Raw genomic sequence first — 14,119 nt, 5'->3', positions numbered from 1 at the left:
ATATTATATCATGTATCATATTATATATAATAATATTATAAAAGATAAGTGATTTTGATAATAGAACAGGCATGAGAAGCTGGAAGATCAACTAGAAGATACAGCAGAGCCTCACCTAGAGAGAAAATTGGAAGGGCCCTGGTTATTAGCACCAGAGAAAGTGAAAGTGGTAGGATTCGCAATATATTTTGAAGGTTTTACTAACAGAACTTGCTGAGATGTTTGTGAGCAATATAAAGGAGTTAAGGAGAATTCCTAGATTGTTTGTTTGAGCAGCTAGATAGATGAGTGTAGGATGCCATTTACAGATGTGGGAAATACTAGAGGCAGAATCGATTCAGAGAGAAAAAAAAATCAAGAGTTCTATAACAAACACATTAAGTTGAAAACACCTAGTGGACATCCAAGTAGAGAAACCATGAAGGAAGTTGGCTATAAGGTAACAGTTGTTGTTGACACTGTCAAAACAAAACAAAACAAAAGCATCCTGCTAACTACTTCTCTCAACACCTCACCCACAAGAATGTGATTTTGTTAACTAGCCAACAGTTGCCGACTTATTATTCCGGTTTGAGATGGTGAATACAATATATACTCAGCTCTCTATGATTTCTAACAGCTTATTTCCATTTATATGAACACATTAATGGAAAAGAAAGCAAGAATGGAAACAAACAGTGTTGATTGGTTCTCTTATCCCTGAATGAAGACACTCATCACATAATGCATATTTCCAGAATTCCATATGCCCTGTTTACAGAATCCAATTTCCTGAGGTTATTTCAGATAAAAGGCTTTTTAAATAACAAAATCATAGTATCGAAGCTCATAGTCCAAATCATAAATGGGATTTTTTTAAATGGTGCTCGCTCACACATGTTACAAATAAAATCAGGGGGGAAATAGAATAAGTGCAGGACATAGGTATCTGAGTACCTGGATTTTTCTTGTTTCCTCTACAAATTGCAAATTTTACTTAACCTCATAACTACTTCACCTGGTAAACAAGATTTATGGTAGAATTGAGACTACAAGAACCAACACAAGTCAAACATTTAATATAATGCATGTAAGTTCTTCATAAACATCAACTACAAATATTATGTATAAAAATATGACACAAACCCAATTCAACAAACATACAATAATTTCTATGTACATCTGATACCATGCTGAGCACTGTAAAAGTGCTGATTCCTGTGATAGCTAAATAGAACATTATTCTGCACTACATTGTAGATACATTGATGAGAATGTTCCTTAACACTTCATATAAGATTAGTCTTTCTAAACTTTGAAATCAAATTCCATATGCAGTGGTCTAGAAATCTACAACCAACCTCAGATTAACATATTGGCCACGAGCTCATTCTCTCTCTGTCATGCACATGTCCTCTTGTGTAACTTATGCAGACCACACAGGTTGGTCCTCCTCTCACATGAGAGAACCTGCAGATGGTCCATTATGTAAATGGCCTAGTCTACCCTGACCCACAAATCAATCTACAACTTTTGAATGTCACTTTCAAAAACATTGAGGCCTCCGGTTTAACCTTCACATGACCCATAAATCGCAGCTCTCCCCGTCTGGCAGACAATTTTTAGTTTTACACATCCCACACTCATGTCTTCTGGCACCTATGCACGCACTAAAATATCTTCCCTTGAAATACAGAATTCTTTTTCTAGAACAGTCTTCTAACTTCTCGGCTGGTTTCATATTCCTCACACTTGACCAATCTTTTCTACCCATTTAGGAATTCTTCCCTCATATAAATCAATATAGAGGAACCTTGACAACATTGCTGAAACACAAGATTAATTTTTAGACCATGCTTGGAAGTTGTTTGGAAGTGTATTTGATTCCTTCATTTTATCATTTATAAGAAGGAAAGGGATCAACAGAAAAGAAACAAAAAGTTACAAGTTATGCTAAAAAATCATTGTGAAGACATGACTCGATGATAGATAGTATCAGCAGCAGGGCCCCTCAATGGACATCATCCTTCTGGAACAAAAGGGCTATTTCTTTGGACTGGAGCAATACCCAGCTCAATTCCTCATTTAATATTTCAGAAGTCAGCTCCAAAATAGGTCAAAAAATGAAAACCAATTCTGTTTTTTTTTCCTCAGCTCACATCTTTAATTTTCATGGAACAGATACTATGTGAATCTATCTATTCCCAGCAAGATGAGAAGAAACTTACAACCTGCCAATCTCAGTAACTTCTTTTCCAATATTATGCTTGTAAAACAACTTCCATCATTTTCTCCTAATGTAAGAGAAGAAATTCTGAAGTTTAAAAATAGTACATGAAAACTCAGTCTGCCCTTTGGTCTGGAGAATTAAAACCAAAGTAGATTTCATACCAGTAGCTCTATACAAAGAATGTGTTTCAGTACTTAATTATTTCCAAAAGCACTGATTCTAGGTGAAAACAGACACTTTGCTTGAGGGTAAATAACAACTTTGCAAAGTTTGTAAATTAGGAACAAAAGACCCAAAAGTGGGCTTTCAGATGAAGCTTTTCTAGCCCCAAGACTATGGCTTCCTGCCACCAAAATCTAGTGCAGGAATACATACCATGTTCACAACATGAACAATGTGGAAAACTCTCACAAATATGATCTCCTCTAGCAAAAAGGATGTTTATACTGATTAAACTAAGAGAAAATGGAGTTTGGATTAAAAAAAAATCAAATTTACATATTTGTTTTTTTAATTGGTGGCTTTAGTAGACAAATTAGAAAAGGGGTAAAAAGTACAAAGTAATGAAGCTAGTACATTTAGAGATAAAGAAATTTAAATGCCCAAGAAACATCAAAAATCAGCCACTTCCATAAGCAAATGCAAGCTTCTTTTAAAAAATGAAATTCCATTTTCACCTCCATATACATCCTTATATCAATGTCAAGTTTTAAAAATTAGAACCTAATCTAAAAGAGTGGGGTGGAAGTAAGGATAATTTAATCTTTATCTTTTTTGGAAAACTACGTATTCTCATTTATGTGTTAAAGAACTATATTAGAAGAAAATTTGAAAATATTTTGCAGTATTGGGCAGATCTACTGACTTAGACATTTGTATAACATATTGGTAGATGGATCAATTTTTAGAGTGGAAAATTTGACAGCACTGGTCAAAAGCCTTATGGTATAAAAATGGAATAACCATAGACTACTATAGAACAGTGTATCTCAAAAACATAATGTTGAGCTTAAAAAAGGAAATTATATGATATGTATAGTATTTTCCCTTTTATTCAAGTTTCCATACAATGCTAAATATAGTTCATGTATCATCATCAATATATTATTTTTCCACCATTTTTTAAATAAGAGAAAGGAATGTAAAGAAAGAAAGAAAGAAGGAAATACCAGACAACACAGCACATAGAAAGGGAAAGCCTTGTCTGTATAGATAAGTGTATATTCACTGAGTTTCAAACTAAAATATTTTTCCTTCTGTGGGTCATTTTAAAGCCACAGGTGTAGCTGTGGTGTGATCTACAAGGTGTGATTTACCCATCTTCAACCTAGTTCCCAAAGAGGTCTCCTGACTTGGCCCTGCACTATGTAAACAAAGCTACATTCCTTCTACCTACAAAATGACTCTCAAGTCCGGACAAAACAAACAAAGGCCCAGAGAAAAGGACCTGCCTAACTCCCATGACACTTCTTCCTCCATGACTGACATAAAGACTGTCCATTCAATTCAGTGGCAATTCTGTCCTTGAGCAAAGTATAGTTCTACCATTCAGCCTCAATTCAATAACACAATAAGCTCAATATCCTAAAAACACATTCATTTAATATGTGGGAGATGAAGGATCTGTTTAGTTAAAGAACACTATCCTGATATTTGTTCATTCTACCATTAACCAATAGCCAAAACCATGGAAACAGCATCAAGTTGCCTAGGTGGAAAGATTAAAAAAAAAAAAGTTAAAAATTCACATAATTGAATATTTACAGCTATTAAAATCATATTTTTGAATAGCATATGAGAAATAAATGCAGAAAACATAGTAGGAAATGAAAGCAATTGGTAAAAATCTATATGTGATATGACTCCAATTTTGTAAAACAGAATATGTGTTATACTTAGGGAGAGAGAGATTTGTAAAAGTTTTGCAAAATGATTCTGATGTTGTGTGTAATGCTTTCATATATCTTCAAAGTTATTTATAATAAATGAGAATTACATCTCAGAAAAAATATTTATAGAGGATTCCATTAGAAATGGAAAAGATTCCTCATATATAGTCTAAACAGATGGAAAGATACTTTCATTATCAGAACTCAGAGTAGATTTTGTCTCTACTATCTCTCTTTTGAAAACATCATCATGAGCTGCCCAAACATAGTAGCTACATTTTTCTTGTTATTTTTTAATTTACAGAGAAAAAACAAACATTGGATTTATGATAATATTTCTCAAGAAATAAAAAACATTCTTTTAATCATATACTATATTCAATTGATTAATTAATTAGCTAAAACCATGTCATCATTTGTTGCCTGGGAGAATATTAAATACTATGAGGAATAAAAGCAATAAAATGTATAGTCTCTGCTAAATTTGGATTATATGTCAGCATATATATTCTCACATAATATCTCATTTAAAGAATGGTGGTAATCCAGTTAAGAGTCAGAATACAAAAAAGACGTGAAACAAATAAATATGTATGTGAGCACATCGAACAATAAGATGCTTTAAGGTGGAAAATGATGGAGTAAGGCAGGGTTACTGTTCATCTATTTATCTCCATTTATATATCACTAGATAGATGTATAAATATATAGAAAGCAATGGATGATACAGCAGAAAGAATTAAAAGGTCAAGAGAATGATATCAGCTGAAATTGGCAGGAGGTGTATACAGAAAATAAGTTGAGTTACACCCTGAAGGACGCACTCTGGAGATTAGGCCCAAGAGCTCTCAGTAGCATGTGGATAAATCATGCTATTGTGGGACACTGCTTCTCACTCTTTTCAAGTGATGTTCCTTTAGATTCAGAGCAGATAGGATTATCTGTTGGGGGACTGAAAGAGGTAACTCATAGAATCTATCACAAGGCAGTCATTATCTGAAGTGTCACGTTTCATCTTTAAACTTTTTGGTTTTTAAATTAAAAATGCTTTCGTTAATCTTTGTGTGAAGTCCAGGTTACATGTAGATGAGCCATGGTGTATTTTACTCAGCATATTCCAGCATCTCCTATGTATATACGTATGTGTGAGTATGTGAAACTTGTCAGTTTTCTGGTGTTTTGTTCCCTGTCCATATTGTTATGTATAAGAAGGTCTATTCATTTACCAGGTTGCTAGACTGTCATATAAATGCTGCAGGAACTTATCTGTCCCACACAGCATTTTCCCCACTTCTTTTCTTTCTGACACTGCTTAACATTAGGCACTTAGCTACCAAATAGCGTTTTCCAAGTGGCCCTTTGCAGTGACATGCTGCAAAATAAGGTTTTGCCTTAACATTCTGAGTGTTGCTCATCCTTCTCTGTCCCCTTGTTCCCAGGGTACATACTACTTTGCATTCATTTTGCTTAGGATTCTACTTCCTTTGGCAGCAGTGGACATATGTTATTTAACTTTGATTCTCACTACTGCCAGTCGGTTTTACAAGTTCTATACCCATTGTTCATTTCACTTTGTACACAGCTGTCTGGAATTATACCTGTGAAGCATTAGCTCTACAGAGACGAAAGCACTTGTGCATATAGGAAATACTATCTCAGAACAATAAATGACGTGAGATAGTTTAAGGTTCTGTTACCCCTGCCTTAATTTTTATCAGTTCCATCTCAGACCACCCCCATAAAACATGCATGTTATGCCAATGCAGCTTCAACCCAAATCCAGTAGTACCCTTCCAATCAGATTGCCAGCCCTAAGTCCCCTAGAAATGTCATGGGTCCTAATGGAAAGTATTAGAAAATAAGGCTTCATGAACTCAGATTTAAAAAGCAGGTAGAGTAGTTTATACTTGATGCAATAGATAACACAGAGCTATTGGAGGCTCCTCAACAACGATTCACTGGATGTAGTGATAAATCAGAAAGACTGATCTCTGTGGAACTTAATTCAGTACAAACATGAATTAAACTTTTCTAAGAATAAATAATGAACTAATAATAATGAGACGTTCATAATGAAAGAAATGAAGGGTTTTTTAAAAATTCCATTCTGGCATAATTAAGGGATAAATCAGTTCAAATGAAAAATGTCACTGTCATTAAAACTTCATTCATTTATTGAATTATGTTTCATGTGAACAGAGTGTATTTTTAAGACTATTCAATTATTATGTAAGTCAATGTCATTTCCAGTTTTGGGAAAATTGATATTAATCCCTTGTCACCGAAAATGTAACCAAGTTTATCAAATTAATTTCTCAAAGCCCACCTGATAGCCACCAGATGGCAACCTGAGACGACGTCAAGTCAGGAATTGAAGTTATGGATGGCCCTGAGTGGTTGTGCATTACCACTCACTCCCCGGAGTTCTTTGAAGTCATAAAACACAAAGGCTTTCTAGGACTTTTGTAAATTTCATTTGAACTTAATAAAATATGCTCTATCCACGATGCTTGCAGTAATTAAAGATTCTTTTTCTTAATAGGAGTCTATTTTGAAATAGCACAATATGGAGTGATCATTAATAGGCCTATTAAGGTACTTGAATAAATGCCTATCAAGAGTGCAGCACACATTAGTAAATTTCCTACAGAAAATCCATTTTCATTTCAAATTCTGACATTTTATTTAGAAAAATTATACCCTTTCTTTTAATTATTTCAGTAAACACAATGAGGGCATTGCTAACTACACCTTAGAGTACTTTATTTTCTCCTTTTTTTTTTAGTAATATGGTTCTGCTTGTAATTAAAGGCGTGCTGCATTAATGATGCTGAAAGTCTCCAAGGGAAACATTTAATGTCCACCTCATAATATTATGCCCAAACTACATGCACAAAAGACTTTTTAATAATCTTTGTTTCCTAATTTAGTTTTGATTGGCTCTGAATTCCATGGCAGCACTGAAGGGCTCCCATTTCCATCGTCATCAGCAATTCTGCACCATAAATCGTACACATGCATATGACTTCCGTCTGTAGGCTCCTTTCAAAGCTTTTGTTTAACTTATCCAGAAAATTAGCTTCAGGCTGGAAATAATTGCAGATAATTTTGCCATTTTTAAGCCACTGGGGTGTTGCAAGGAGAGATGACAGCTAAGTTTGTCTAAACACAAAGAACAAGTTAGAGCTTTGTGTTGTCACTTTGGCTTTGCATGTGGGTTCAGATCATTCTTCCTGCTCTTTATGCAAATTGAAACGACTTGTCACTCAATGATCTGTGTTTCCTGACAAAGATATGTTACCTGAAGCTTGTCATGTGGCCGAAAGGACAGGATTTACACAAACATGTTGTCCCAGACTAAAAAATAAAAATGCTTAGTTCTCCTCTTCCCTTCAGATTCTTCCCCCTTAGCAAAAGCATAATTTTTTTAGCCACTATAAACTTAAAACGAATATGATAAATTAAAAAGAAGATACATAGTAGCTTTCAAAATGTACAACTGGTATATATGTTATCACCTTATTTTACTATTTCTTTAATTCTCCCAGAAAACTAATGTCTACAAATATTTGGACAATGAATACACAACATTTCAAATTACTTGACACTGAAGATTTATTAAATATGTCATTCAGGTTAATAAGCAAAGACCTATTATAAAATGGAATCATATTTCTCTTCTAAAATTTCACTCTGTATTAAAATGACTGCAAAGTTCATGGATAGTCACTGTCATATAATGATGGAGCAAAGGCAAAACAAAGTAACACAAACTCTTAATGCAGGGCCAGTGAGCTTTAATTTTATATTAAACAAATGAGCTATGGGAATTATAAGACATTTCTATGACCTGATGTCCTCTTGGTGCTCAACAGTGCTATAGTCATAGCTAATATGGGTGTCACTAGCTGAGCAAGTGAAACTGTTTGCAGCAAACATTTACATATAGGGGCTAAGTAGTGATTGTGCTTCTCTGGCAGCTACCCTGATGTAATAGGCTATAATGACTTGCAGGGAGCAGGTATGGACACAAGTGTCGGGATGGGAATGTAGCTCAGCGGATGCAAGTGTCAAGGAGGGACTAATGTGTAAGTCATAACACAAATGCATTTATGGATCCCAATTAGACCTTGGGCTAAGGAGCACCTAAACAAGTCTGATATGAGAGACAGTTTTATACTTTTGTGTCAGGAACCCTTAAACAAAAGAGTTTTTCGGAAAATCCAAAACATAGAAGTATTGTTATACTAGGCCATTATCATTGACTTGGCATGTAATATGCATACAAATAGTCCTAAAGTGTGCAATTTAAAGGCAAGATCATTTAATCTACTAAGCCAATCATATGCTTATTAAGGACTACAAATTAAGGATTGATAGGTAACATCTCACAAACCTTACACTCTCCCTTGGAAAACTATAAAACTCAATGACAAGTTTAAATCCACCAAGGCTTTTGACACTATTCTGTGGAGTTTTCTGTACAGATGCAAAGTATTCCTCTTACTTTCCTGAATGCCAGCTGAAGGACATCATTTTAATTCTTTTTTTTCCCCCCCATTTGGCCTCCAACATCACTTAGCCAGTAGACTGGTAGGAATTATCTTGTTTAAGAAACTTAGGCCATGTCCCTTTGAAAGGCAGCAAAGGAAGTCCTGTTAATGTGCCCTTTCCTCTTATAATGGGAGAAAGAGGCATGCTGCAGACACCATGCTAGGTATACCTTCAACATGATGGACAGGAGCAGTGCTGAGCAAGCACTCTGGCCAGAGGCTGAGACCAGGGAAACTGCACATATAAATCATACCTTGAACACATCATACAGGACTTGTGCAAGCAGAAATGACACCCTAAAAGAGATATTTTTCTATTTTACTTGGATCTATAAATTATTAAACAATGCTAGAAAAGGCGTATTGTTATAAGTGTCATGCAAACCAATATATAGAGCTACAGTGTTCTTAATAATATGAAGAGTTGGCCCAGAAGTTGTCCTCTGCTAGAAGGAGTAGAAGATTGCACAACCTATCACCTGAATAGCAATTTCATCCCAGATTTGAAATGAGATCTTATATTTGACCTTTCATGAGAAATTATTAAAGACCTTATATAAAGTCAACATGTACCTGCTTTTTTTACAGATTTATTATAGTTTTATTAACATGTTTGAATATACTTCTCCAGAAGCCTATGGTTTCTAAAATATAACTTCTTTGCCAAGCACATACCTGTTTGCCAAAGAGACGGGTCCTCTTTTTGAAATATTTAGTCTTTCAGGGCACTTTAGTCATAGTGACACCTAATAGCCAAGCTCTTTTTCTCACTCTCCACAAAATCAGGTTTAGACTATAATTCAAACCAGTCCCCAAAGGCACTTCTGAAAAATGGCAAGCCCTTAGCTTTTAGGTGAAAACACTCTTTATTGCTCAAAATTGTTTCCTGTTACAAAACCTTTTCTATAGTGCTCAGGCTAAGATGATCTTATGCTAATTTAACTCACTGGGGACTGTGAGCAGATGCTACTTTGATTAATAGTTTCACTATCCTGAAAATGCCAGGCCAGGTTCAAGATAATAAAGTCAGGTAAGAATACTATTAAAATCTGCCATAGGATTCTATCTGTTACATGGAGAAAAATAGGATCACAGCTCCTGTATCAAACAAAGACGGTCTATAATAAAAAACAGCCACCTAAAAGAAATGAACACAGTGTCTGAATTCCTTGGCACATTAACTGACACCATTTTAATCACCAAGCTCTTCATTACTACTTTATAGGTATATTTTCAGCTATGTCCTTAGTTGAAACTCAGTGTTTTATTCCAAAGCTATCTTTTCACATAGTATTTAACTTTCCACCCAGAAAAAAAAAAGACACATAAGAACAATAAATTTTTGTAACTTTGCTTATCAAAAGGAGAGTATCTGAATTTGTATGACCCAGGTCATTATTTTCAGCAAATATTATCTCCAACAAGCACAGAAAACTGTGATCCTAGATGATAAAGGACTGCATGAGTTGGCAAATAAGGCTTTTCTGAAAAAGCATCTTGGGAGACTTTAGTCCCTCTCTCCTCTGCTTTTCCTCTCACTGGTCTCCTAACCAAGGACTTCCAAATCATAGCTGCTTTCTAATGAAGGAAACCAGGAGAAGGAATCTAACCTGGAATCATGGAACCTGGGGCTGGCTTCATATATGCATGTTAAGAAACCTTTGCAATTTTTTAAAGTTTGCCAGTGGATTTTCTCCTTAACATAACACATATGATCTACTCATATTCCCAAACTCCAATCTGAAACTTAACCTTCAATTGAAAGTAGAAAAGTTCTAGTGCATCAATTATACTGTGCAAATGTAACTTCAGGTAGTTCAAACCTCCACAGAGAATGACTAGCCAGGTAACAAAACCTGCCACCTGCAGATTCAGCTCTACATGAAAGGAGCCTTCACATTCACCACATTCATATTCATATGCGATTCAACCCCTTTAGGGGAAATACTCAGAAGGGTTACCTCACCATTGCACAGAAGGACTCAGGAGGGTCTCCACAGGTAATATCCGGAGGATCCAGTTTCACTTTCAGGTATTTTGTCATGTCCGTGGATTCTGGCTGACAGGCCATGTAATCCCAAACTTTACCTTCTTCTGTGTAAATCTGAGTCTTACACACATCATAATGTCCCCACACCAAAGGGTAGGGCTGCATCACTGAAGACACTGTAACCCAAAGGGCATGAATGGACAGGAATCTTGACAAATACATTTCTAAATTCTTTGCAATCTTCGTGATTTATCTGTAATCTTTGTCTATTTTACATATACATTTGTTTATATATATATGTATATTTGTGTGTATATATATATATATATATATATGTATATCTTTATGTAGATAGGTCTGTATATTTTTAAAAAGAAAGAAAAGAAAAGAAAAGAAAAAAGAGGATCAGACCTCAAAAGCAGAATCCAAAATCAGATGTGAAGGATTAAGATACTGTGCGTGTTCAGGTATATTGAGGACTTTGGTGGAAGCCTAACATACTTGTGTGTTAGGCATTAACAGCAACTTGGAGCATTTTCGTCGTCCTAGAACATATCAAGTTTGGTTTTTGTAAAAGATGTCCAATAGCAGATAATAATTTAGCAAAGTGATGGCTCTCCCATTGTACATCCGATAACCCTGAGTGATCCTCAATGCTCACGGTTCACAAGGGCTGCCCAGGCACCGCTGAGATATCAGTATCGGAAGCAAAACGATGTGCGTCTATCATCCGGTGTCTGTTTCCCATCAATCATCCTTTTCTTCTGGCACCTACACCCTTTAAGAAACAATAAGAGTAAGAGTTATTGTCCCGGAGTCAATGCATTACGAAGTGTATGATATGTTGACATTTTGGAGGTTTGATGCAATATCAAGCAAATTGGTGTAATCTGGATAACCTTTACTCAGCTGCTTTGCTAGAATGAGCAAACCAGGGAAATCATTCACATAGGGGAGATCTGATATGAAGGATTTAACTCTTCCCTAGCAAAGACAGATGTGTGTGTTCCAGGTGAGTTACAGGTTTTCGCTTCAAAAATTATTTCCATCTGAACTAAACTGAAAGCAAGCTGCTAGATTTAAACATTTCTCACATATCGCACTGCTAGAAAGTCTTCTAAGCAAACAATGAGGGAAATAAATGCTTTTATAACAATGACAAAGAAATGACAACCACTTGTATTCCTTTTGTCTCTTGGCAAAAAGAGTCTAAGAATCTCCAAGTTCCTTGTACATTTCTTAGCTTTTGTTAGCCAGAGTGAAAACTAGCATTGTTGGCACAAGCCTGTCCCTTTGGATTTGCTCATTATGTTGGGAGAATTTAGCATCTTTTGTTTAGTTGCATTTACTGATAAAGATAACTTGGCTCTCTGAAAAAAATAAAAAATAAAACCAAGGAGCAAATCTTCCTTTCATAAGAATTTTCTGTTTTCTTACATATTTTTATAGACATTACATCTGCATTTGCAGTTATTTTCTGTAACAGAAGAGAATTTGTCCCAAAGGCAAATATTATACGCTGCTTTAAAAGTAAAGCTCTGTAGTAAAATGCACAATTTAAAATGCACATATAAAAATAGCTGAGGGTGAGTTAACAGGCCATGAAGCAGAATAATATGGCACTATTTCTATGAAAAAAATAAAAATTACCGTTGAAACATACTTTTGGTAAACTGATAATGCAGCCTACTTAACTACAGATACAACTCATTGAAGAGTTTAACTGGCAACTTTTCTCTCTAGGTACCACTATCTAAATGTAAACAAATGCTAACATTTGAATCCAGGTGTTAAAAGCAAATGAACTTTATTAATTATTTGTTTCATATTCATAGTCTAAATTATTAACTACTTCTTAAATGATTCAAAAAGGACAAAAAAATTCTACAGCTTTGGAAAATCCACTATAGACCCTATGATACACATTAAATAGTTTAAATATGGGAGTTCACTATCTTCAAACAATCTTATAAAGGAATTTACTATATTTAAATAATGCACCATTTTAAAATGAACTAGGCCACGGAGACTATGAAATGCCAACAGATGGTTGAATTGTGTTTCCATAGCAAAGTAATTTATAATAATTGCTTTATGGATGCAAGTGCAATTTTCATTATATTCGATTCATAAAATGTTATCATACAGCTGCAATTTGTGATATTTTCTATTAGGAAAAGTGTTGAATATTTGAGGTCTAGGAAGCAATAATTAACAATGTGTCTAAACACGTATAAACTAAGATTTGAATCTGTCTCTTCCTTGTATTGTAAAAACTATATTGTGCTGAGTACATTTTGAAATCTTAAGTTAAAAAGAAACAGAATCACAGAGGAGCATGTGTTGTGGCTACTACAGCCTTCTGCTTTGTTCAGACTCATTAGTAATTTTAAGTTGATATTTTCAGAAACGTTCAACACTTTGACAATTAATAATCTGAAAAGGCGTTAAAATGATATATATCCACATTTTCTGAAGGCATTTTTCAACCATGTTTACTATTGTAAGAAGAAACAAACACTGTAAAGTGTGAAGGTAGTGAACATTAAATAAGTGAAGCAGTGAAAATCAACTAGGTCAGAAATTATTAACTTCAATTCATCTTTTCAAATATACAGCAATTTATTTATCAAGAACGATATAGTCTTGAAAACCTGAAACTGTTTTGAATCTGAACTGAGGGAGCATTATATGTTAATTCATAATTCTATGTCAAGATTATGACTTCAAATATATATTTGAATGATCTCTGAGATTAGTCTTCACTTTTCTTAACCAATATTATTCATTAAATCCATTTATTCTTGGTTAGTTTGTCCTCATCCACATTTTGCTTTACTTCCACTTCAAAATAAAAGAGTGATCACACGTTTGTATATGAAAAACTTGGACACTAAGGAAATGTATGTGGACCTGTTACTGTATCCTGATACAACAGTAATCTCAATATAACGAATTCTCATTAAATTATATCAGAATTATAATGATGGTCATTACACAGAATTATGGACTACACCATTGATCGAATTTAGAGAACTGACAAGGAAAAATGCAGAGGAGTGCAAGATATTTGAATATTAGGCAGTTGCAGGACTGTGCGACAGACATTCTTGACAAGAAGCAGCCAATTATAGCTTAAATTTCTGGCATATAACCAGTTGTGATTAATAGTTTTCCATTACATTACAGACATATTATTAATGTATTAAAAATGTCAAGCTTTGGCAAGCACTAATATGGCATGGCTCAGTTAGTCTGCAGAATTTACATTTAATGAGCTCCCATTGACACAGAAAAAGATATTGACCACAGTACATTACAGATCAGGAACAGAGGGTCACTGAGCTGGTTTTTTTAAATAATTATTTGATTTTTTTTTAATTCTGATTTTTACATTTTTAGCCTCTCTTACTTCCTTCATTTCGGGGTCTCCTTACTTTTCAGTGCCACACACATAGCAAAGAAAATTATTTTAACT

At 34.6% G+C, this 14,119-nt stretch overlaps 1 protein-coding gene across 5 annotated transcripts in view; it reads right to left on the bottom strand.

Moving 5' to 3' along the window:
• Nucleotides 1-14,119, bottom strand: part of Ntng1 (netrin G1) — a 365,393-nt gene that overhangs the window by 345,963 nt on the left and 5,311 nt on the right. For all 5 annotated transcript variants that reach the window (XM_058573685.1, XM_046427578.2, XM_046427582.2 and 2 more), the window contains exon 2: nucleotides 10,618-11,419. In XM_058573685.1, the coding sequence (XP_058429668.1) occupies nucleotides 10,618-10,863 (246 nt within the window). In that variant the 5' untranslated portion in view covers nucleotides 10,864-11,419. The remainder of the gene's footprint in view (nucleotides 1-10,617; nucleotides 11,420-14,119) is intronic.

The sequence above is a fragment of the Marmota monax genome, unplaced genomic scaffold (genome assembly GCF_021218885.2).
Source record: "Marmota monax isolate L192 unplaced genomic scaffold, Marmota_monax_Labrador192_F-V1.1 WCK01_AAM20220418_F8-fsc00184, whole genome shotgun sequence".
In the NCBI taxonomy this organism is placed as follows: domain Eukaryota; kingdom Metazoa; phylum Chordata; class Mammalia; order Rodentia; family Sciuridae; genus Marmota; species Marmota monax.
This window is presented reverse-complemented; position numbering and strand designations above follow the sequence as displayed.